We start from the raw sequence: 27,658 nt of genomic DNA, 5'->3' as shown, positions 1-27,658 counted from the left end.
TTGCCTCATGGTTTTAATTACCTACTACATAATATGATACCGTAAAACGGGGTAACTTTGATAATGCGGGTAACTTTGATAGTGCGGGACCCCCAACATATTAAACGAAATAACGAAGTTTCTGTCAATCAGTTAAGAAAAACGAATGCAAAACTAAAGAATATTAGTATGACACTTCATGTCAAAGCTATTTTCATTGGAATCAAGTGCATTTGACAATTTTTATGCAAATATTAAAAATTTACAAGATTTTAGCATCTTTGCAACGCTTACAAACAATCTGTTCTACGACCACTATTTGATAAGGTCATAATGAGTTCGTCACTTACCCATGACAGCCTAGTTATAATAGAACATGAATTCGGTCTCAAATCTCTTAGCGAAAACCATTTTTACAAACTGAGACCATTTTTGTTATCTAAGTCAGAAATTTCCATATAGCGTCAAACGCCTAGAGGTATGCAACGCCCTATAAATGTTCCGTAATTCATTCAATCTTGTTCGATTTATACCCCATGATCAAAGTTACCCCAAAACCGAAAACCGACTTTCGATTATATGAAAAATTATATATCCATTCAGAATAAATCTTTTGGCAATCTATCAAGTGCAATCGTTAGCTAGAATGTCAGTACTTGTTTTAAAAATATAAATTGTAATTCTTTGAAACAGCATGTAGAAATATTCAAGTTTTCTTCGAAAAAACTATCAAAGTTACCCCGTTTTACGGTACCAAGAAAGGACTATTTAATCATCCTTTTGGCAAAGGACATGCAAGTCCTCAAGATTCATTTTGATTTGGGCCATAAATCCGAGGAATTTCAACGAATTGTTCAATCTTTGGATCTTTGATTCTTTTGGATGGAACCCCAGGATTCGGTTCCGCATTGACCATGGTAAGTGTAATTTATTACATTTTATTTATTAATAAAGTATATGTAATGACTAGTTTTTCGGTAGATGTTAAAACTTCCACTCTGATAATCAGCCGTAAACCACAGTGAAGTGGCATCCTATTTTTTCACTATCAGATTTGACAGACTAAGCTGTGCCTTCTTATCGGGAGCATAAACTCGTACTCGAGTAACGAATTGCACACACTCATGTATAATTTTGGGATGTTTATCTTGGGCTGTCGGAAAATCTCAATTAATCGATTAGTTCGTAATCGATTACAGTCCTAGAATGCCGATAATCGATAATGATTAATAGACCAGTATTTATCGATTAATCGAATTAATCGACATTGATTTCTATAGACGGATTCCATGTCAAATCGGTCAGTCACAGAACTCGACCATCTTCGATTTGGATTAAATTTTGCACATGTTTTTGGTATGGTAGAATAAGAGTTTTCCATAGAAAAATTGATCATTTTGGCTCAAGCATAACTTTTGAAAATGGCCTATAATTGTTTTCATTCAACTTATTTGAAAATTCTAACTCCGAAACTGTTGACTTTAGAGAAAAATGTTCTATGAAGAAGTTGTAGTGAACCGTTTGGACTATAAGAAAAAAATATACACAGAAAAAATATTTTATTTATTTTCATAAAAAATTCAAAAACAAAACTTAAATTTTAAATTACACATTTTTAATATTTTTTAAATTTTCACCACAGAATCTAGTAAATAGATGTTTGGGACAAAGTTTCATGATGGAGAAATTTTTAGTAAATTTTTGTCGTAGGGGGATCTGTAGCCTTGAGGTTACGCTTTCGCTTCATAAGCGGAAGGTCATGGATTCGATTCCCAGCCCCTCCACAAAAAAAACCCGTCCAGCCACCAGAAGATGCCTCACGGAGGACTGTGCTTTGGGAAGCACATACATCCTCCGTCAGTATCAGATGGTGGCTGAGACAAACTGAACCTTCTTCGCAGGCAGCTGGCCTCACTAACAGCAGAGCTCTCTCCTACCTGCTCGGTGTGAGAGTAAAAGAGTAGGAGAGAGTGAAAGAAGATGTAAATATAGATAAGTTAAAAATAGATCTGTATCGGTAAAGTAGCTACAGATCAACTGATTCCGGCACAGTAGTGGCCACGAGCACAGAGTGCCATAAAAAAATTGTCGTAGTATTGCGACTTTTGCACCCATTTAGACTCACCTCAAATTTCTTATTATCACAGTCGAACCTCGCATACAATTTCGCAGTGCAAATGTATACAAGCAAGTTCTGTCATAAGATAGGTAGTTTCAGCTTTTCGAAAGTTGGCCAGTTGGCCTACCTAGTTAAACAGATCTTGCTGAGCGCGATTGTGTGATTTGTGCGCAATAAATCGTACTGTGATAATCGTTGAGTCTAATCGGGTGAAAATGTCGCAGTGAAATCATTCTTTGAAGGATGTCAAAATTATCACAGAAATCTAAACACTCGTGCAAGACCCAATAATTCTCGTATACCGTTTTAAGCCAAAGGCTACACACAATTAATTATCACTAATATTAGGCAACGGACAACACGAAACTCACAATGGGTTTTTAGACATCCAGCGACTGGAGCGAGAATCGAACCCACGCATTCACAATACGTCTAAACGACTAATCGACTAAAAATATCTTTTAAAACTCAGGAATAAACCTTTTTGGATTTTCATAGAAGATGTAAGGATCTTCGAGAGATCTACTAGAATAACAACTGAAAAAGATTATTGAAATCTTCCATTAAAATAGATTTGCATTAAATTGATGAGGTTTGCTATTTGTTTTGTGTGACATACAAACACCACTCCTTTTTTGTTCAGATATAGATATAGATAGGTGAGACAATGAAGTGAAGATTAAGAATAGAAAAAATGTAACGGAATGTTTACCAAATAGCAGAAAAAGTATAATTATTGCAAGAATTCTCAAATGAATTTATTAACTTAATAGACTAACTTCAATAGACAAAGAAAACTAACTTCGCCGGAAAATCCAACTACATTACATCTCATTATTTTGTATTCTTTATAGTTCTCATGAAGTTTTGCAAAAAAAAAATCACCATTTATTTCCACTTAAAATTTCTGTAGAAGTCTATTCAGATTGAACTAAGGTAGCTTAAGTTGGCCAATAAGTTCGTTAGATATTTGAAGTAACAGCTGAAAATATTCCTCATGATATATTTTTTCCTGGAAGTTTTGGTGAAAGCAACGACTATCTTAATAAGTTTATAGATGAATTTGTTGATAATTTGAAAAGAATTTGAGTCAATGAAGATTTTTGATACGAATTCCAGAAAGACTTAACATAACGGGGTTGGTGGTCTAATGGCTACCACTTCTGCTTCATAAGCAGAAAGTCATGGGTTCAATCCCAGGCCCGTCCCTTTTTCCTCGTACTTTGTAGTTGTATCTTTCACTTGCTTCTATCTACCACTCTTAATATATCAAAGTCAATCTATCACAGTTCATAGCATTTCCTAGAACCCGAGACCGACAGAAATAAACCGTTTCCCTACGCTTCCATTCTTTCATCATTATAGCACGCCTTTCCTTATGCCTGACACATAGGCAGTCTGCTAACCATACTAGCAAGCCTCTCTGCCATAAAAATTACCACCCCTTCTCCCTTCCCGCTTAAACTGGCGTAAATGCAGTGGTATATACGGTCTACCATGGGAGCCAGTTGAATGCATCATCAACTCCCTCCCCTTCCCCTCATTGGTCTGCATTCTGACGTGGCAGGCACCATTGTTGCCTAAAAGTAGAAGATCACCAGCACTTATACACTGAGGGTGTCTAAGCTCAAGCTCAATTCCAGAAATCCTTAGGATAAATTTGTAGGCAAATTCCCTCAGAAAGTATCCTTACAGATTTCTTGAATTAAACCCTAAAAGATTTTTTTAAGTGTTCAAAGAAATATTAGCAGGAATATTTAGGGAAATTTGTAGTAGAATCTATCAAAGAATTCTTGGAGGTATACCTGTATTTTCCCTTTTTTAAGGAAACCTGGAGAAAATATTGTTTAGTGATGCTTCGGGAAAGTAATGTTTCATCTTATGCATTCATGGCAAAAAATTGTCTTTGATGTGGTCCAACAATTAATTTTGAATCAATTTCCATTCTTTTCGCTTTAATGAAAATATATGTGGCCCTTAAATGGAACCCTGAACAGTTTTTGTACGTTTGGCCATTATTAACGCGAGGAAACCTGAATCCTAAGAGAGGATTTCATACGCTCGTTGTTATTCATGGAATCGAATCAGATTTAGTTAAATGAGTTCCTTCAGGAATTCCTCCTGAGATTCCAAGAGCGATCCTTACGAAAATTCTACCAGTGTAAATTCGGGAAGGAATTCCTGCAGGAATTCTACAAAAATATTCTACAAGGGACTATTTCACAAATTTTGCCAAGGCAGTCTTGTAAAGATTCCCCCAGGCATTCCTTCTGTCAGAAGTTTTAAGAAATTCTGCTAGGAATTATTCAAGTTGTTTCTCCTTTCATTCCACACAATTTCCTTCTACAATTTTCCCATGAATTCATTCTGAGATTCCTCCAAAAATTCCTGTAGGAATTCCGACTTCTTGGAATTGCTACAGCAATTTTCGGAGGGATACCAGAATTTACACGGTTTCCTCAATAAATTCCTTCAACAATAATTCTGGGCAATACTTATTGACCTGCTTTGAAAATTTCTTCAGAGAAGGCTTTAGAACAGTGTAGGTATTCTGCCCAAAATTCTTCCAGGGATTTGTCCAATTATTCCTACACAAATACACAAGAGATTTTGAAAGTAATTGATCCAAAAATCATTCCTGAAATTTTTTCAAGAGCTGCTTCAGGGATTTCTTCAGGAATCTCCAAAGAAATATTTTTTTATAAGACTCATCTAAGAATTTCTCCAGGAATTTCTCCAGGCCTTACTCTAGGAATTGATCCAGAATTTTTTCAAGAGATTGTACCAGAATTTTTTCCTAGAATCGTAAAGAATCGCCTCACGATTGTTTTCAAAATTTCCTCCTTTTATTTATTTATTTATTTATTTATTTATTTGTCATCGTCATGAATCATAAAAACAATTCCCCAGACTGTAGCTTATTTTAAGTTCCTTATCCTATTCTTAAACACATACTTTGAAATATTGAAATGAAAAACAGCACTCACATTATTAAACGAACGAAAACATTTATCCAACGGATTATTATATCCGTAGAAAGTCTTATGACGTCTAACAAACAGCCGATCACGTTCAAAATTTCCTCCTTTTATGTTTACAGGATTTACATGAACTCTTCCGATAATTCCCTCAAGGATTCATCTTGAAATCCCTTCAAGGGTTTCTCTAGTAATAAAAAAAGAAATTACTCTTGACAGAGTCTTAGTAGTCTTAGAAGAATTCATGCAGATATTTTTGGAGGATCTTGTGGTAGTGGTTTTCCTGTAGGATCTCCAGGAGGAATCCCTTGTGAAATTCCTAATAGATTGCTTGAAATGAATTTTCGGGTAGCTTTCTGGAGGCTTCTTGGATGAAGAAATTATTGAAAGAATCACGCAGGAATTCAAAGAGGAATCCATGACGGAAATCTTTAAACAATATGTACAAATAAAACAACATAAAGGAATCTCACTTTGAGGATTCTTTTAAAATTTCTAGAGACTAGAAATTATTCAGCTATAGATATTCTTGGAAAAATCTTCGCGGTGCCATTTCTGGATCATTTTCGATTAATCTGGAGAGAGAACAATGGAAAATATTCGAAAAACAAAAAATCACTCATGGAAACAAATCTGGAGAAATTTCCGAGCCGATTCTAAGGATCCAGCTCTTATTGGGGGAAAATTTTGCGTCCGTACATTTTTGGATAACAAAATTCATGGTGTTTTATTTTCAAGCTGTCCTGATTTGGCAGGGCCGAAACCGGTTGTGGCTATAAGTCTAGCTATAAACTATTAAATGTTTGCTTTATGGCATAACGTCTTTTCGAATGTGAATAAAAACCATATAAACCATAAAACATTATGAGCTGTCGAATAATTGTAGAAAATGTCTACACCACGCCCTATCGGAACCAATATTGATATATTCTGGAATGGCCATTGTCATTGAGTTTAGAAAAATATCGAGTTTGGTGGAAGTTACGAGAATACGTGATGAATGATTTGGTTGATTGAGGAGCAAACCGAGCGTCCTATTTCTACAAAAGACAAAGAGCTCCTGCAGAAGCTCGTATGGTGGATGAACAAAGATCTATTGTTAGACACTAGGACTGTGGGAAAACTATTGTGTAAATCGTTTTCTCACCTAAGATCTTGGAATATGACGAATAATATGTTTTCAAAATGTATCAAATTCTCTGGGTGTCAATAATTTGCAACGTTTCTTCAATCCTCATAGTATTTTTCTCTCAAAACTCGTTTAATTCAAAGAAATTGACATGGTGCGTTTCGCCCCGGCAGTGCATATTACCCCATATAAGCTAGTCAACATTCTACATTTTCTGAAAAATAATGCCAAAAGTTTTTTTTATTTGTACGCAATAGTTGCATGTAAAAACTTTAGTCCGCTAGCTGCGTCTTTTTGCATGTTATGAAGATGGTCAACAATAATCACTTTTAAACGATAATAAATAGACTACTCGCAAGGATGGAAAAAATCGTCTCTAACGATAAACGACACAGTAGGGTGCAGTACCACTTGGGTACTTCCATGATTAACTTTGGCATGGGGGGTTTTCTCGACTGAATTGCCTGCAATTTTGCAATAAGAAACGCTTCAGTACGACGCATATTGTGGCCAAATATAAGCTCTGTAGCTTCCAAAAAGGCCCGAAGTGAATCAAAAATGTCAAGAATAGAATCCGGCTCCCTATTTAAACGATCTAAGAGGGCCGTCGTTCTTGAAGCAGCATGACTTCAACACCTCACTTTGCGCCCGTTGTTGAGATACATGGAGCATCCGATGTATGTACTGTTTGTCGTGGGACAGGACAAACAGTTTGTCGGATGTTGTAACATGTTCCGATCAACTTGAATCGGAACGCGTTCACAATAATATTTTCCACCAGAACCATGCCCGACTGACTTTCAGATCGAAAACGGCATACCAGGAGGTAAATTAAGGAATTAAAACAACAAAAATCATTCAAAGATTATAACTTTGAACTATTTATCGTTAGCGCACATTCCTAGCGATCCATTATTCGCGGAGCTGAGTTTGTTGAAACAATTTGACGGCCAAAGGTTTATCGTTGTTGCTATGCTTCCATGATAAAGAACAACCGCGAACCTAGATTTCCATCTTTGACTACTTGTGTTTAACAAAAACGTTATTTTACTATTTCAAACAAGGTGCGAAAAAAATGGAAAAATTTATTCGAAAGTTATGTTAAATATCGAGTTTGGGCGTGAAGACAAAACGCTTCATATCTCGGTACCACGAATATATAAAAAAAAATCGTGTCTTCTACAAAGTTGATTGTAGTTACATACTCTACACCTTTACTGAAAACAAGTCTTTTATACATTTTCTGTTTAAATAATAATCAAATTCAGAATACCAAAACAAACTCTTTTTAATATCAAGAAAGTAGTTTCTAAATAGTTGAGGACTCTGAAACAAATGATTCTGAAATTGTTCTATTTTGGTGGTGAAATCGATCATTTAAAACACTGTGCGAGTGAACGATTTTCCAACTGGCTACCGTGGCTAAACAGTCGTTACCATTATTGTCAGCAGTGATACCACACCATGCACTAACCATGTAGTGCGACTAATACATTTTTGTGACTTTGAACGTACATCCACAGAATACTGTAAATTCCAGACTGGGCACAATGCATGCTTTTTTTTCCACGGCTAACCAAATCATCAGCGACAAACTTCTCAATGGGCAAATCCAGCCACACGGTAGATGGATTAAGATTAATTGAATGAAATTGCTCCGCATTACGGGAACGATGTACGATAATTCAATAAAATGTGGGTTGCGTAAAAAATAGACACAAACAATCGCGCCATGAGAAGGCCTGGATTGAGCGAACAAAAAAAAAACTTCTAGTTGCTCGGCCTTGAAACGAGTATGTTATGTTTACAAGACTGTCACCGAGCCACTTGATCGAGTTTGTTGTCCTGTAGGGTTTATCCAGTTCCGGCTGTTTACGGAAGTGGGATCCGGGTTTGCCCAAGATAGCCTGTTTGGAAGAAATGAACGTGACATGGTAGCTGATTGGTAGTATTATTAGTTTTGGATTAGAATATCATTTCGAAATTCCGGTACGGCTGACGAAGACAAATGACAGGTTTTATGATTTGAAATATTGATAAAGGGTTCATTGTCATTCTTCTTAGCAAAAGCTGTACTTGAATACAAACTCAAATTGGGAAGGCACGTCTCATTGGGAACGTTTACCACACCACTTCCTTCAAATTGGAAATAATAGGTATATGCCAATTGCCTTTATGAATACAGTTTAGGACAACTTGTTCGTTTACATTTTACTTGGTAAGACGTAAAGGGGGCCCGATAGAGTTTTGATTGCCTTTCAAATTGGAGGAGAGTTCTGAACCATCAATGATGATGACACTGCGATGAAACAACAAGGGTGAAGCTAGGTTTGCAACACAAGTCTTAGACATAAGACCGAGTAAACTATACATTTAAACAGTTTCTACACACTTAAATTATTTTACGGATTCCTGTAAAAATCTCAACAGCTGAACAGTTCGGTGAAATAAATTAACGGAGTACGGTAAATTTTTACAGTATTCGGTGAAAAATCACCGGAATCCGTAAAATTTCGACGGAATTACGGTGTTTTATTTCACCGAACTGTTCAGCTGTTGAGATTACGGTGAAATTCACCGTAAGAGCTTAGTGTGTAACGTTCCCACATTTTCAAGATTTTGTTATCCAGGTTTTTACGCTAGCCATAAAACAACTAGGGATGATTCTTGCCTACAGATTTTATAGTTAAATCTAAGTAGGTAGTAATTCTAGTTTGTTCATTGAAATGTCAAAATTTTTCACAATTTCTTTTAAATAATTTTAGGTTTTTCAAGAGGATTCTAGAGGATGCATCGTTTTTAGTCCATTGTTATAAAAGTGGCCTCCATAGAACACAACTTTTGTCGTCGTTGCCGACAGAAACACAACGCTTCTGATGTAGATTCCCGACGATTAAGATATAGCACAAATCCACACATATTCTATAATTTACTTCGTAACACAAGATTTCGTACATATAACACCAATTTCATACACTATACGAAATATTTGTAGTTGACATGACTTTGCGATTTGGTAACTTTATGAAATATTTGTAACCGTTTGGTTACAAATTGTTGATTTTTGTTTTTGTTATATATGTTGAATATCGGACCCTTCACGTTTCTTGTGCAAATACAGCAGAAATACCACAGTAGTGAAAGGGTCCTGTACCGCTGTGAATGTTTTTCGTTGCTACCAATGCTGCAGAATGGCAGAAGAAATGGCTAAAGGTAGAAACTATGTAGAATGACGGAATATGGGAATTCTTGAAGAGAACGGCCATTGCCAAGAATTGGCCTCTTTTACTATCAGGCGTCCGTGTGCTGTAGATGTGTTTTATATAGTTAAAAAGTGCAGTGGTTCAATACCGATAATCCCCCCCCAGCCCTTAGCAGGAGCTAAGTGGGCGTAAGGGAACAAACCGAGCTCAGGTAACAAAATACCCTGCACTATTACGAGCAAACAGATTGTAATTGTTCCTGTCCAATAGGACCTCTTGTTCTTGTTTCCGTTTTCGGATCTTTGGATCCGCCGTCCAGCACACGGTTCGGTTCGTGAAGCCATTAGGCTTCCGGGCCTAAAAGTTAAGGACCCCTTCCTCTACAAGGGACAATATATCGGGCCCTTGGCCCTAATAGTCAAGGAGATCCCCCTCTCGGTCGTCCAAGGTGGCCATGCCACGGCCGACCGATTGCGTCTAAGAGGGAAGACGCCTGCATCCCATCGTCCAGCAACGCCCGCTGGCCCGTCGGAGAACCCGCCCGTACATCCGCCCGCTTCGCCATTCCGGCGAGAGTTCCGGCCACACAGCAGGATTGAGTCGCTGTGTCGGCCATTCGTCATCAACATCAGAAGGCAGCGGTATGTACCGGTACAAGTATTATAATTAGGCTACATTTAACAAATTAACACTAAACTTGATAATACAGAACAACACGCACACGACACAAATAGGAATTTTAATAAAAATGCATAAGTAAAGTGAAAGTTCTTGAGTTAGTTTTTGTATTCGCGAGAAAGCCCTTGATTACCCGGTAGCTAGCCGACCCTGGGATTGCCGGAGAGATCTTGTGTCCTGAGTTGGCCTGGCACTGTAAGTTGGACCGCTTAGTTTCATATTTATGTAAATTTGTGGATGGGTGTTATCGTATTTTTTGCTACTCGCACTGGATGAAAATTGTTTATTACAGTCAACTCTCAAATGCGATCCAAGGACCATCAAGGTAGCCATGAAAACGAACTTTTACTATGCTTCACTAATTTGATATCGAGAAACGGAGAACTGAGACAACATTCATCTGTGGATTAATGGAAAACTATTAAATATATGTCTAAAATTCATCAAATTCCATATTCGTACACCTATCAAAAATTGTCCATACAACATTCAAAACTAAATTTTAATGCTCTATTTTATTGCTGAAGTGCTTTAGTATGATGTTCAGATGTAGTAAAGTACATTTGGACAATTTATTAGCGGACATATATGAGACTTAGGTAAAATTATGAGAAACTACAGTTTTCCAAGCAAAAAGTAAAATAATAATAATTATTACGCAATGTTTTGATAGGAACATTAACTATGGATAATGTATATTGATTCAGGACCCAAATTGAGAGAAATTGACTATTTTTTTTTTGGTTTTGGATTTGTTATAAATGTTATGTTACACTGCGGAACACGTTTTTGTCTCAAGCACCAAAATACCGATATTCACTCAATTAAGGATTGCTGAATCCATTGCCGTTTTTAAAATTATCATAGCACGTCTAGTTTATATTAGCTGTTTAAAATGCAAAAATTGACTATTTTGGCCAACTTGCATGCAAGTTTCCCAGCTTGTAGGGCAATTTATTAGCTTAGTTTGACACATAATTCAAACTTTATGTGTATAGCAATACTTATCGGCAAAGTTTATAATACTTTCGATGCGGAAAAGTTATTTTTTGATGGTTTAAAAAAGTATTGTATTTTCCCATATAAGAGAAACGACGAATTAGGTATGGAGAAAGCTAGCATGTCAAAAAAATCGGTTTAATCCAAATTTAATCGCGCAATTTCAATCAAATTTAATCTAAAATAAAAGTTTAAGCGCAAAATAGCATGCTTAGTGGATTAGATCACAAAAAAGTTTGATAAACATCAATAAAACCAGTGTTTTATACAACTTTGGCGACCTGTAGCTAAAAATTGTGACGTGCTGGAACATTTCTGAAAATGGCATCAGATTCAGCAACCCCAAATCTACTCGAGACACATAATTTGATCCTTGAGACACGCAAACATGTCATTTTTGTTATGCTGTGTTATCTAAGACCCTGAAATTTAAGTTGTCGATATCCACTCGTAGCTACTCTTAAACTGATTCTTAGTTTCTGAAACATGTGCAGTATTCGCAGTAATCATTCTTTAAGAAGTGATATTGAAAAAATGTACGTTATTGTTGGACTTACCGGATTTTTGCAAAAAACATTGAAAAAGGTTTTTTTTTTTCTTAAATTTATTTAAGTTCAAAATATGTCTGCTTATAAATTGTCCAAATGTACTCTACTACAATACAATGGAGAACTTAAGCAACCATCTAGTCTATTAAAAATTAGTTTTGAATGTTGGAAGTTTAATTTTGTTAGGTGTACGAATATGGAATTGGGTCAATTTTAGACATTCAGTTTATGATTGCCGAACAATAGATGACACCTATGACCTACGTTATTGATAAAGTATATCGAAGTCCATGAATTATTTAATATTTTATAGCAACTTGATATGGAAACAGTGTCCCGTACGAAAATGAAATTGAGTCACTGTAGATACAAAATGATTGTATTGATTTTTGGATTTTTTCGAAGTTGTTGACATACATACTATGAAACTATTTTGTTGCAGAAAACTACGACTGAGTTCAAAGTTCAAACAACACCTTTTTTATATAAAAAAAACATTTGTTTTCAATGCATTTTTTTTAAAACTGGTTGATCAAATTTAATTGAATTCAGTTTGAAACAAAAAGTGAATATTCCTGTATAGTTATGTCTTACCAAAGGGTGAGAGATGGTAGGAGGGTAAATGGAGTGGTAACGTTCTAGACTGAAATAAACCTTCCATAATGCGTCGATGTAACTCATTTGATATGGAGAAATGTAGACGAAAATTCTGAACTGACTTCATATTCTGAAAACATGATTTAGTATGGAGATTTAATCAAAATATTTCACTGAAATATGTCTTAAAATGTCTATGAAACACCTCAGGAATGCTAGTTAATTGCAAATCAGTTTTAATGTCTTAAAGTGATTTAACCCGTTAACGCCCAAGGTATTTCACAATTGGAATTAGGCTCTGTATTTGTTATTCATAGTTGTATTCCCATAAATTAAACCTTATTTCACAAAAAAAAAAAAATCATGTCCATGGTGGGGACCCAAAAAATCTTGAAGGTGTGTTGTACATATCTAGTTGTTATATGAGATTATTTCCGAGATTTATCCAATATACACTTGATACAAAAAAAAAAAAAAATCTTACGTTGAAAATTTGATCATAAAAAACCTTCAGATGTTTCAGAAAATTCTTCAAATAAATGTTATGGAACTTGCCTGCTGATAAAGAAAACATTGCTATCATATTTCAAGTTATTAGTACACGGTGTAGCTGAGAGCTGACAGCGACCCAAATATACATATATTTGACAATATCAGAATTTAGTTAGTGTTGAACAAAAGTTTGTCCTTCAGCCCAATTGGGCTCCAACTGTTACATGCATTACTTACGTGGATATTGAAGTCAAAATCTTTCATCTATTACGTTTAAGTTACTGTATTGCTGATGCATATGGTCTTATCCACCGATGAATCGAATTCATTCGGTCCAAGATTTTTCGCGGGACTGGAACACCTGGGGAGCATACGGAAGCGTGCCTCGCTCAAGTGGCACAATTCTTGGTTCGTCTCCATAGTACGTATCAATTTTTTGGTCTATGCAGACCAATTTCTGATTGTTTGTTTTTTTTATGCTTCGAACGTAAACTCAATTCCCAGCTAATAAGATTATATTACATTTATATACTGCGATGGCATGAAATATATAAGTTCCAGCATTACAAAATAATGTATATATTATGATATTTCGACTGCTTGAGGTACGTTTTCCTGAAATTATTAAAAACAGTTCAGTTATTCTGAACACCGACCAAGTGAATAAAATGTTTGCCCACTTGTGCCATTTTGATGATTTCCGAACTAATACATTTTCAGACGAATAAGTCTCATTTAGTTGTTCAACTTTGTCAAAAACACCAACTTTGTATCTAATCACTTGACTGATAAGCAATTAAAATGGTTACCCATTAGCGCCATTTTGTGAGTGTTTTACGAACTAAAAAAGTTCTATGCAAACAGGTCTCATTTAATTGTTTAACTTTGTCAAAGACATCATTTTTGTGTCACATAACTGGACTAAGATATAAGCAAAAACTGTTTGTCCACTAGCGCTATCTTGGAAGTGTTTTCCGAAAAGATAAGGTTTTATGCAAATAGGGATCATTTAGTTGTTCAACTTTGTCGAAGATACCAAATTGGTACCGTAAAACGGGGTATCTTTGATAATGCGGGTAACTTTGATAGTGCGTTACCCATTACATACTAAACCAAATATCATATTTTCGGTGAATCGGTTAAGTAAAACAAATGCAAAACTAAAGAGTATTAGTATGGCACATCATGTAAGAGCTGTTGACAACCGTTCTTCACACGCGATAAACGTTTTTTTTCTGTAGCTACCGTTTTTCACGTTACTTCGCGTATCTTGTACTGTAGAATTTTGCATTTTATGCAAAATGTCTGCACACAGAAGAAACACACTTGTTGTGGATTTCAGCGTCCTGCCAAAGCGACCAGTTTTGGTCAGGTCGAGGAATTCCTAAAAAAGAAACTAAAATTTGACATGGCCGACGTAAATAGCATCCAGTTGCATCATCTTGAGAACTGCGTGTTCATAGAGATGAACAACGCAAGCGTAGCTCCACGGCTGCACAAGCTACACCATCTGCAACATTCGTTCATTTATCAAGGAGTCGATTATTACGTCCCGGTATATGTGGATGGCCCTACCACTACGGTAAAGGTCCACGATCTGCCACCACAGATGTCCAACACCCTTATCGTCAATCATCTACAACAGTACGGCAAGGTATTTTCTGTGCAAAACGACGTTTGGAAGAATTATTTTTCGGGCGTACCTAATGGTGTTAGAGTTGTTCGTATGAAGATAGAGAAGCCGTTACCGTCATACATTGTCGTAGAAAATTTGCGTAGCTACGTAAGTTACCCGAAGGATGCGAATCAACAACGAACATCATGGAGCGTTGCCGAAAAATCGACCCAATCCCAAGCACCACGCAGCTCTGGTAAAGAGCAAAACACAAACGATGACAATGAGTGCGAACTACCGTCGGCCCATACGGATTCAAGTGGTGACGACGACGACTTCGACAACGACAGCGACGATGATAACAACAACGGACACAATAGCGGTATCGATACTACAACGGTAACAGAGCCCTGAGACGAGACTCGCGAAGACGGTCTTCTTTTTCTGTGATTGCTGAGTTTTTTTCTTATTTCACTTTGTGTTTATACCAATCATGCGCAAGCCGTTCAAATCCTCACATGAACCTCTCAGCAAAAAATGATTGACTTTGCATCACATCGAATCATAAATAGCCGTTTGAGTGAAATTTCATGCCAACAAACGTAGCAGACATTAGAAATAAATAATCTTCTGCTTAGATTTATCAGCAATTTTGGAAAAAACTGCTCCGCTGACTGAAGTTTTTAATAACAATTTACTTTGAACACAATACTTTTCGCTTTTTCAGCCATAAAAATGGTGGGCTGCATTTGACGTTTCGTGAGAGGGAAATGTGGGCTGCATATGACGTTGATATTTTTCCTCTTCGCGAGTCTCTCTCAGACAGAGCCCACCGGGAAGAGACGGTTGTCAACTGAGGCTCCAAATGGTACAAAGAAAGAAAACGAACCGAAGCGATCTTGCAACCAGGGTAGCCAGAAAGTTGATTCGGATTGGAAAGTTTACCAAACGCGATCAAGAAAGAAGAATGCTAGTGAAGTGAATTAAAATTGTTTTGAATTATTAATGTTTTTTTTTTATTCAAAGACACGAATGCACCATTAGGTGTAAAATGTCTATAATAAAAAAAAAGTCATGTAAGAGCTGTTTTCATTTGAATTGAGATTATTAAAGGCTTTATATACGAATTTTAAAAATTGAAACGATTTTAGCATTTTTGAAACGTTTACAATAATGTATTCTACGAGCACTATTTGATAAAGTTTTGAATAGTTGGTGTAGATAAGATAAGTGTTTGACAGCCTAATTATCATAGAACTTGAATATGGTCTCAAATCTCTTAGCGAAAAGCATTTTCACAAACTGGGACCATTTTTGTAATCTAAGTCAGAAATTTCTATATAACGTTAAACGCTTAGAGGTATGTAATGCCCTATAAATGTTACATAATTCATTCAATTTTGTTTGATTTATACTCCATGATCAAAGTTACCTCAAAACGGAATGCCGACTTTAGATTATATGAAAAATTATATATCCATTCAAAATAAATCTTTTGGCAATCTACCAACTGTAATCGATAGCTAGGGTGCCAGTACTTGTTTTAAAAATATAGACTACAATTCTTTGAAACAGCAAGCATAAAGATTCAAGTTTTCTTAGAAAAAAACTACCAAAGTTACCCCGTTTTACGGTATCTCATAACTGTACTGAGATATAAGCAAATAAAATTTTTGCCCATTGGCACCATCTTGTGAATGTTTTCCGAACTAATACGTTTGTGGGCGAATAGATCTCATTTAGTTGAACACATTGTGTCTCATCACTGAACTGAGATATAAACAATTAAAATGTTCGACCGCTATCTTGTGAGTGTTTCCCGAACTGATATGGCTTAAGGCGGATAGATCTTAATTAGTTGATCAACTTTGTGAAAGACACCAATTTTGTATCTTAACACTGGACTAAGATATAAAAAATAAAATGTTTGACCACTAGCGCCATCTTGTGAGTGTTTTCCTAACTAATTAGGCGGATAGTTCTCATTTAGTTGTTCAGCTTTGTCGAAGACACCAAATTTGTATCTCATAACTGTACTGAGATACATGCCCACTAGCGCCATATTGTGAATGTTATTCGTACTAATAAGTATTTGGGCGAATAGATCTCATTTAGTTGAACACTTTTGTCGAAGACACCAACTTTGTATCTTATCACTGAACTGAGATATTAACATTTGAAATGTTCGACCACTATCACCACTTGTGCGGGTTTTCCAAACTAATGTGGTTTTAGGTGGATAGATCTCATTTAGTTGATCAACTTTGTGAAATACACCAATTTTATATTTCATCGTTAGACTGAGATATAAACGAAGCAAATATTTGTACACCGAAAAGTAGATTTATAAGTTGCTTCTACATGCGGCATTTGTTGGAGTCTGTGCGCACCTGGTGAGTTAATTCTGAATAAAAACATATACCAAGTGTAAGTCAGCAGTCAGCAGTGATCAACTTTGCAGAAGACAGTTTTCTGCTAAACCACTTTATTTTCAAGATATTTGCACTACAAGTACTGTCTTATTCATAGGACGCCGGGCGTTCAGGGTTTTTGTCCTAGTTTTAGGACGCTGTTTACATTTTACTAAAAATAGCACTTTGATTGACCATTACCGATTACCGCAAGCCGGGAGCTAATTGATCACTAGGGCGGCATAAATAAACATTTTCTTGCTGAAGGTTTCGTTGTCACCGTAGACACTTCATGTTTTCTAGTTAATAGATGTCTAATGATGATTTTGAACTATTTCATTTTTATCAAGGTTAATTTTGCATAGAAATATTTACAGTTCTTGAAAGGGTAAGCAATATAGTTGGAAAGGTCGGTGCTAAACAATCCACTGATGCTATGCCTATACATGTTAACTATAAGTGTTTAAAATGTTGTGTAAGCTTAAGTATGAACTACTGTACTCATATTTGATATCACGCAGCATAGCAAATATAGTTTTTCACTCATAGAACCGTTTATTCTGGAATAATGTGCTTTTTTTGTGGTAAATTGCCTATATTTAAGCGTATCGGGCAGAATTTATAATTTTATTTTTGCAATATTTACTAGCAAATACTCGAGTTGCAAGAATTTTGACATAATATTCAGGATCATGAGACCCAAATTTAGCAAATAGGGATATATTTCTTTCTAAAGTTTTATCGGCTCTATCAGTCTTAAGGCAGCTAAAACGACTTTTGCTTCTACTTCTCCGACGTTTCGGCGTATATTTCGCCTTCTTCAAGGGTTTAGAGGCTGCGTTTTGTTGTGTGTATTGGTGTCTTGTCCGACTTGTGACCGTCTATAATTTCTAATGGCGTCTCACTATGATCTGTGCGTATCATTCTTCGTGGCTCTCACTGTATTGCGAAATGTTTCACTGGGCTTTTTAAACTAGCTTTCGCCTGCACCTACGGTTTTCGATAAAAGCTCTACGCGATAATCGCCGGCGCACAGTTGCTTTTGCCTTTCCTAACTCAGTTAGACATATGTCTACGGACAGGATGATGCAGATCGGGATCATCCCAGCGATTACGCATGCCACCTCCAACGATATAGTTCTGTACGCGCTCACCACTCGCATGGTCGACTCATCACCATGCGAGTGAACGTGCTGTTTAACTTATCCCGATTACGCTTGATCTGTAGGCTTAATGAGTGCTGTAAACCTGAGAGAGACTCGCGAAGAGGAAAAATATCAATGTCATATGCAGTCCAGATTCCCCTCTCACGAAACGTCAAGTACAGCCCACCGTTTTTATGGCTGAAAAAGTGAAAAGTATTGTTTTCAAAGTAAACTGTTATTAAAAACCTCAGTCGGTGGAGCAGTTTTTTCCAAAGTTGCTGATAAATCTAAGTAGAAGATGCGCGTTTCTAATGTCTGCTACGTTTGCTGGCATGAAATTTCACTCAAACGGCTATTTGTGATTCGATGTGATGCAAACTCAATATTTTTTTGCTGAGAGGTTCATGTGAGGATTTGAACAGCATACGCATAATTGGTATAAACACAAAGTGGAATAAGAAAAAAACTCAGCAATCACAGAAAAAGAAGACCGTCTTCGCGAGTCTCGTCTCAGCTGTAAACCACTATATCACTCGCTTAAAATACTTTGTAAACCTGTGTAGATAATGGCCAGATTTCAGAATGTTCTGGAAGGCTTAGCATTGTTCAAGGTTAATTATACATTTATAAATCCCCTAGTGCAACGTAACTTATTACGAATAACAGATCTGTACACTTTTTGTATGAAAACATTTTGTTTCCAAATAATAAATGAATTCTAAATGGAAATTCATGTGATTTATACCCTACCTGACCCAGAAATGTTTTGGAATAACTTTGTCAACAATACTCTGATTGTATACGTTTTCATTACTTATGGAACTACAACTAAACATACCGTTTTGATTCATATTACGGACAGCTTCAAATTCCGGACACCCTACTTTGTATGGGAAACATTTCAAACGAAATGTTTCAATTTTTGCCGTTCAAAAGTACTCAATTTCGAGGCTTGTTTTAGTAAGCTTTTTCCATAAATATCTTTGAAAATTTATAATGCCCAACTACCTTAGATGTCTCTTTAGTGGTTTGACGATTTCAATAGAAGATTTGACTGTTCCATTTATGATTACCATGAGCTGACCGGAGTTCGAATCAGAGTGTCCGGAAAATGAGGCAAAAGTGAGGAAGCGTCCGGAATAAAAATCATGAAAAGGCCACACATTTTGATTTATTTAAAATTATTAAAGTTGCGGAAGCGTATTCGTTACCCATTATTCGAAAGTTAAGGGCTTCCGTCGCTCGATAACGCTAAGGAATCATACAGATTGATTTATTTTGTATGCTCTATGTTGGGTTATACTTAACTGAGGCCTTAAGTGTCCGTATTATGAATCAAAACGGTATTGAGTTTTGCTCAAACACGAGCATTGAATTTTGTATGTCAGCCACGTAGCCTACGGGTTATTTTTTTTTTTTAACAAAATGACAGTGAAAACATAAAAACCCGATTTTCTAAATGCAAAACAAAAACATTCACCTATAAAGTGATGTTTGGCTATGGCCATAAATCTATCAAAAACATTAGAAACTAAACGCCAGAGATGCGGTTTTCCTGTCAATCAGGATAATGTATATAATGTTAAGAATTCCAAAAATAAAAATGACATGTAATATAGACTACCCCTTAATAGGCCTATTCACATGACGTTCCAAAACAGCTGATCGGGAAGCTCTTTGACAGTTTTTCTATAAAAATGACAGCCTTGTGTATGCACCGGTCTTCCACCGATGTAAACAATTGCATAGACGGACCTGTCACATGAAAAGGCCTATGCTATAGATGTGTATTCAAAATTTCAGATGCGCCGATCACTTTGATAAGCAAAAACACAGGCGTAATCAATACAGTGTGTGGTTTTGCATGAGGTGAAGTTTCGTCTTCTACAAATTTGGCATTTTTTGAATAGTTAAATTATCGAAAGGGGAAAAGTTCAAGTGCAGTGAATAGACAATAAAGCTACAATTTCACCGCTATAGTTTCCTAAATTGTGTACATTTTGTCAGTTTCGCCTGATTCGCGAATCTTTCTAGAAATGTTGATTTACAGAATAAACAAAACGATAAGACACAAATTGATAAAAGTTAGCAGAACTAAAGGCTGGAAAAATTCGGTTCCACTGCTTTGATATGATTACATAGCGGCAGAATGAAACAAACAAGGTGAATAATAGCACTGGAATAGCTACCAAACCAATTGACATGGTTTGCAAACAAAAAGATCGTGTGTGACTTGCAAAATCGAAATGATCTCATAACATTAGATTTGAGCGGAAAAGTGCAAATTGATTTTGCATGGATTGGCGGTCACCTAGGACAAACGGCCGGCTGCTGTTCGGGTTTCAATGCAACCTTTCAAATTTTGCGCCGGTCCACCAACAGCATCATCATTATCGTGATCACCGTGATCCAGCGTCTTGTTTTGTATCTGCACGCGGGTCTTAGGTACCGGTTTTATAAATAGCATCCTTTCACTCGTGGCTCTTCTTCGCTATGATTAAATTTTGATGCTTAGCGGGGCTCGAATATTCGGATGCCATAGAGCATTTCCAGCATAGAACGCAAATAAAAATTGCATTTTCAGACTTACTATTTTATGATATGAGATCACTTTTAAAAATTTGAATAATCTCCTTAGACTATGTTCTGAAAAGGACCTATTTCATCACCTTCTAGATTGATTTAATTTGAAAATTTGTGCTGAAAATTAAAGTCTAGCCCTCAGTTTAGCCATGTAGGGGAAAGTGGGGCAGTTTGGCCACCTTAAGGTAAAGTCGATAAAATTGTTGAAAATATTATGAATTTTTCGAATGTTTGCATGATTTCCAACAATTTTTAGATGAATTCACTAGATTCGCATGATTTACTTTGGCTTATAAAGTTCACGGATGAATGATTGATTTTTCAAAATTTGTCATTTTTCGAGTCGATATTTTACTGATGAGGTGATATGAGCACCCCATTTTTGATTGCAAAATAATCTCATATAATCGAAAAATTCAATTATGTTGTTCCTACACTTGAAAGTTATTAGTATTTATAAACATTTCGTGCAAGAAGATATATTTTTTTACGAACATTCTAACATTCAAACATCATCATTCTGAAATGATGAAATTTAAATGAGCCTTTCGGGGCAATATGGTCAGTTTTTCCGAACATCTTTTAATTATTTTTCTTTGAGTTTTGAACACTAACTTATACCATTCCTATTGCTCCATTTCTTCATCAGCTTTAGGGTTGCATATTATTTCAGATGAAATTTCAAGAATTTATGCAGTTTTCAAGTGGTGCTCATTTTTATGCCATTTGTCATATTGGATAATCACTAATACATATGCAAAGTATCATTCAGTTCAGAAAAGATAACATTTACGCGATTTTCGTTTTGAGCTGGAAATACTTTAAAGCGTTAGTTAGTTGGTTCAAAGCTTCCTTTTCTCACATGACTCATATAGCTGTAGATAGATGATAATACAGCAAGCATGCGTGAGCTACTGACTAGCTGTGTAAGCGATAATCAAAAGTTGTTATCAGTCCTTATGATGATCGAAAATCGTTGACTAATAAACAGGTTGTGAACAAGAAATTTAAGCAGTACAAGCATCGGTGGTTCAGTGGTAGAATGCTCGCCTGCCACGCGGGCGGCCCGGGTTCGATTCCCGGCCGATGCATTTCTTTTGTCGAAACTAGCAATAAACATTTTTTTTAAACCTTAAAACTGCACTATTACAGAACAAATCGTTTTTTTCGTTTCAGCCGAATGACCATAAAAACTCAATCAACTGAAGTCGCAATTCGTATGCGCGTGGAACGGTGATTGTGATTGCATTTCTCACGGACAGCCATACAATGGATGATGATACAATGAAGGGTAAACAGCTGTCACAGCAGCAGCTGGACAAACTGGAGCAAACATTAAATCAGGAATCGCAATCCAAACCAAAGAAGAAAAGTACAATTATGGATAAGTTTCGCTACTTTAAGAACAACATCACTGTGGAGCCCATCGTGGCGTGCTACATTATGCCCAGTGTCTTGGCCGGGCTCGCCACGCAGAATCTCAATCTGGAGAAGGCTTGCCGGGTGAATCTCAACTATGGGGATGTGGTGTGTGACGCGCTGACCAGAAGAGAGACTTCCAATTATACGACGTAATTGTGCTTATTTTCCTACAGTTCTCAAAACCAAAGGTTCATGTGCTATTCTGAAATCAAATCTAAATTCGAATATGTATTGAAAGCGACAATTCGATTCTTGTACACGACACTGAAGACGGCCTTACAGTTGAGGTCGAAATACACGGACCTGTCAAAGGATACAAGTGGTGTTAAATGATATAGCACCTATTTCGGTATTTATTTACGTTTTCAAAATCATTCCCAGATAAGAGAATCATCAATATTTACAAACAGTTTACCAATGTGATCGAAATCATTTTGAAACTCTTTTTAACGATCAACGCTCCGTCATCGTAATCATCATCATCATCGAAACTTCAAAAGCAGTTTTTCTATTCAACTAAGAATTATTCGACAAAATGTGTTCACTGTGTTTCTGTTGTAGAACAGAATACAGTGAACACATTTTCCTGTAAATTTTCTAAATTTTGAACGAAAAAACTGCTTTTGAAAATTCCGAAATCAATGACGGATCCTGCTCCCTTAATGTATTCGAATCCTCAATTTCCCAGCTATTTTCCCGGGATTAGGGACAAAAAAATGAAGCTTGTCCCGGGTAATCCTGGGACTTTTCAGATTTTCAATAAAACTACTATTTCTTTTAAAATGGTAATGGAATTTCTACTGTGCAATGTTTTTACAATAAAATTTAGAGAGAACACATATTTCCTAGTCAACATACGATCGTATTTGATAGTGTATAGGTGTACAAAGGTGGATGCGATATACAGTAAAATGGGGTGTTAAGGGATGAAAAAAAATTCAACTCGAATTTCAAGCAACTTTTAGTATGTCAATAATTAAAGAAATGTCAGCCCTACCATTCTCTGTTCGTGTATATCAACAAATACAATCATGAGGATCCTATGACAGATTTCTGTGATAATCATGAATAGGTGTGATTTTTGACGGAAAAGTAAAATGGGGTGTTAAGGAATTTGAGATTCGTAAATAAAACCATATATTGCCAACAACAAAACATAATCTTTTTGGTCAATAACTTTGATGCTTTCACTCAATTTCATAGGTTATGCTAAACCTTAATCAGATAATACATCAATATTATTGAACTTGGAACTCCTGCAAACGCAAACCATCTTATTTAAACTGCTAATTTTTTCATAGCTATTAATCCTATTTTGGAACTATCAATATCGTAAAATTCTTTTGAAATGATTTCTATACTTATATGCAACAGGATTGTCATCTTTATATTTGCAGTTTACGAATCCAATAAGCTATGCAGAGCAACTTCGTACATAACTAGCTTTTACACTAAACAATGTATTTGCATGGCATGGTTGAAAAAAATACTGAAGAAAAGTGTTTCAGTATGGAGCGAAAATCTAACGCACACTCTATAACACAATGCACTTAGTGCCCGACGAGGTCGGCAAGTTTCTCAAAAAGAGCTAAGAAATAACAAAATATTATTATTGTTTACCACTTTAAAGGATTACCACTAAAAGGATCAATGGCTTCAAACCCATTTTCAATTAAAAGAATCATTTCAACCTTCCAATTTTACCAGTTTGATCGAATAAGTTTTGAAAATATAATCAAGAAAAAAATCCATATTTACCTTAATACGATACGTTGTTATCAAGATTTTCCTACCAGTTTCATCGATTTTCGAGATTAGACATTTTTGGTGATATTCAGTAACAAACAAAATACACTCCTTAACTTTCAAAATGCAGTTTCACTTCACGGAACAAGCCAAAAGTATATTGGAATATATTACGGCATAAATCGAATGAGTTTAGTAACCTGGAAAAGTTAAAAATATAATCCCTTAACACCCCATTTGTTTTCATAACGAGACTTTTTCCATAAAAGTTATTAACAGTCGAAATCTGGATAAAATTTTCAAAAGTTTTTGTCTGCGTTATGATCTTAATTAAATATACGTATCTTCTAAGTTACTCACATATTTTTGTTTATATTGTTTCATAGTTTTGTAATTAAATGTATTTAGCCTATAAAATTCTAACAAAAATGTTTTGAAACTTTTTCAATATCTAGACTCCACAATACTTTATTTTAATATACATTTCATATCACATAATGCAGCTCGCAATCCTCCGAACAAATGAAGCATTTCAGATGACTGATATATCGGCTTTCGGCGTGTTTGTGAATTGTCAAACTTGATGGAGAAGTTGAATCCCTTAAAACCCCACGAGTCCTCAACACCCCGTTTTACGGTACCGTAAAACGGGGTAACTTTGCTAGTTTTTTCGAAGAAAATTTGAATATTTTTGCATGCTGTTTCAAAGATTTACAATTTATATTTTTAAAACAAGTACTGGCATCCTGGCTATCGATTACAGTCGATACATTGGCAAAAGATTTATTTTGAATGGATATATAATTTTTCATATAATCGAAAGTTGGTTTTCTGTTTTGGGGTAACTTTGATAATGGAGTATGATTCGAACAAAATTGAATGAATTACGAACATTTGTAGGGCATTGCATAGGCGTTTAACGTTATATGGAAATTTCTGACTTAGATTACAAAAATGGTCCCAGTTCGTGAAAATGCTTTTCGCTAAGAGATTTGAGACCGTATTCAAGTTCTATGATAACTAGGCTGTCAAAGATAAGTGGCCAACTATTCAAAACTACATCAAATAGTGATCGTAGAACAGATTGTTTGTTAGCGTTTCAAAAATGCTAAAATTGTGTATTTTTTTTAAATTCATGTAAAAAGCCTAAAATGTTCTTGATTCAGATGAAAACATCTCTTACATGAAGTGTCATACTAATATTCTTTAGTTTTGCATTCGTTTTGCTTAACTGATTAACAGAAACTATGATATTTCGATTAGTATGTGGTGGGTTACGCACTATCAAAGTTACCCGCATTATCAAAGTTACCCCGTTTTACGGTACGTACATTTTGCATGCAGCTTAATGGCGCATGTATGTATATCGCCTCTTTGTTTGTACTCTTATTCACTACCGTATACGACTTTGTATTTACTGAGTTCTAAATCATAAATTTTCATAGAAAATTATTAATTTCGGCATACTATATTGTTACGGATACACCTTTTGCATTTTCCGCAGATGATTAGGACAATAGAAACGTCAATCCAAGAGAAGAGAATTCAGTCGCATGTTGAACGCGAATAATAAAACACATGAATTTAATAAATAAAATAAAATAAAATTTCAATGAATTACACAAATACCTATGTGATGTTATCGCTGTTTTTCGTAGTTATTCGAAAGTCTCATTACTTTTATATTTCGCTCAGTACTTAGCCGGCGCTAAGAGTTTCATGGAGGCTAAATTAGCAAATTTTGTAACAATATGTTATATGTGTTCTCATGAAATAACTGAACAAAAGCTAAAGGCTTATTACTAATTTACCAAATTGTTGTGAATTTTAATGAAAGTATGGTCAAAATCGTAGTTATAATATTAATACAATTTGATTTAAAAAAATAAAGAGTCATCAAAACTTTTAAGAACAAAAGAACGTTTCAAAATAATTAAGGGTACTGAAATGGATCATACTAAAGGGTAATTAATAATATATATTGATTAAAATTTTGATGTAATTACTTTCAGATAAGCTTTCCTAGTTTAGTGTTATAAAAACGGCTAACATTGAAAAGAATCTCAATAAATATCCTTTGTAACTAAAAGAACAAATTATTTTTTACTTTTTTGATCATTTGAACTTTTTATGAAGATAACTTACTACCTATTCTATTAATTTATAATACTTTTATATTGAGGAAAAATGTAATTGTTTTGCATTAAAATTCAGTGGTATTCAAAAATTTGTTCCACCATATTGGGAGTCCCGGGATTTATTTTATATCCCGGGAAATGGAAAATCCCGAAATTACTCAAATCCCGGGATCTCTTGTCCCGGGGGATCGACACTTTATCTGAGCAGAATCTCAATAGAGAAACTGGCACTGAAGAAGCCTGCAATTTAAGGGACGAATGACCTTCGGGTTAAAGTCCCTCCCAAACAACAACAACAACAGAAGCCTGCAAGTGGTATTCGAAATATGCGTATCTGTCAAAGATAAGCAATTAGGGCGGAATTGAAAGGTATAAGGTACTCCAATCTACTTTTTCGTTTCTCATTTTGAAAATTTTATAAATAAGAACCATACATTAGAAGCCGTTGACAGCTTAGAGGGGGTTATAAGTCCATGTTAGTCCACGAAGAGGGGGATGATGATGAATGAAATCTCCATGTGGATATTGTTTATTTTACTTTCATTTGTCAATCAGAGCAATTCTTAAAACAAACATTTCCAACGTTTATTGAAACCATACAAGAAAATGTAAGTCTCATTGTGTGTATGCGAGGAAAACTTTCAAAAAATTGACAAAAACTTTTCCGATAGCTGGTTCAATATGCTGAGTTTTATTTGTGCCGAGCATTTTAGTGTTACTTCTACATTGACAGAATGTTTACTCAATTACACTATCTTTCTTATGGTACATAATGTGATACTGGTTAGCTGCCCATCATAATTTTGTTAAGAGCTAAACCACAAAAAAAGCTTGATTTTGCCTAACCGATTCGTAGTAGCAGTGAATATGTAGGTTGTCATTCATAGTGGTTAATACTTCTACTCTCAGATTTATGTACGTTTTATCAAATTTCTACAGTTTACAGATGATTTGGGTACGTTTGACAACACAACATCAATAGTAATGTAATAGACAAACAGACGTATCTTTTAGAACAATTTTCGGTCAAAAAATGATCGCCCAATGCTTAAAATACTATAGTAGCTCAAGTAGATTACCAGATTTCGGTAGAGTTTTGATCTACTTCGTCGCAAGCGCTATCATTCGTCGTATCAAGCATGAAATGTTCCACTACAACGGATATTAGAATTTATCTTCACCATAGATTCATTTTCCAATTGCTTTTGTGAAAACTGCTCGTCCACTTGTAATGAAACTACTGTATTTCGATACATAACTTCAGTTCAATGATCAATTTTGCACTTTTACCGACATCACATGGACGAAGACGTACCGTGGTTCGGGGTGTAGTTGATTAGTGGAGAGAAGTTGATCATTCCCATGTCCACATGTATAGCCTGTCAAGAGAGCTATAATTCGATTTCAATCTTCAAAATTTCTGTAATGTTGCATTGTCTGAAAGCTATCCTTCATTTTTCTAAATTTTGTTGTTTATAACCACCATAATACCAAGAAAACCAGGCTTTTCATGAAATGTTTAATGAACTGTTGAAAGGTTCCTCTCTAAACTATCGATTATTGCCAAGACCATAGAAAGACACCATTTAAAATAACTGTTTTATATAATCCAGATTTGTTTTCTGAACCCAGTTGCAAATTTGCATTGAGATTAAAAATCATCATCAGAGAAAAGAATGTATTTTTTTTTATGAACAGGTTGCGAAGAAAATTGCGTACCTTTAGGCGTTATATGTGGTTTATTTTGTGATTAAAAAAAAATTGAATTGTAAAATTGATCAATTTATCATTAGTTTGTATTATTCTTAAGTCTTGATTCAGATTCAGTGCCCTATATCTGTTTATTTTTGGAGATCTATGGTAGTATTTGATAAAC

General features: G+C 35.4%; 1 protein-coding gene and 1 non-coding gene across 2 annotated transcripts in view; both read left to right on the top strand.

Moving 5' to 3' along the window:
- Nucleotides 1-27,658, top strand: part of LOC110681191 (solute carrier family 46 member 3-like) — an 83,377-nt gene that overhangs the window by 33,651 nt on the left and 22,068 nt on the right. The window contains exon 2 of the mRNA XM_021856971.1: nucleotides 21,653-22,047. Within this exon, the coding sequence (XP_021712663.1) occupies nucleotides 21,746-22,047 (302 nt within the window). The 5' untranslated portion in view covers nucleotides 21,653-21,745. The remainder of the gene's footprint in view (nucleotides 1-21,652; nucleotides 22,048-27,658) is intronic.
- Nucleotides 21,497-21,567, top strand: Trnag-gcc. The gene has a single exon. It is a non-coding gene; the product is annotated as a tRNA-Gly (tRNA).

The sequence above is a fragment of the Aedes aegypti genome, chromosome 1 (assembly GCF_002204515.2).
Source record: "Aedes aegypti strain LVP_AGWG chromosome 1, AaegL5.0 Primary Assembly, whole genome shotgun sequence".
NCBI classification, from domain to species: domain Eukaryota; kingdom Metazoa; phylum Arthropoda; class Insecta; order Diptera; family Culicidae; genus Aedes; species Aedes aegypti.
This window is presented reverse-complemented; position numbering and strand designations above follow the sequence as displayed.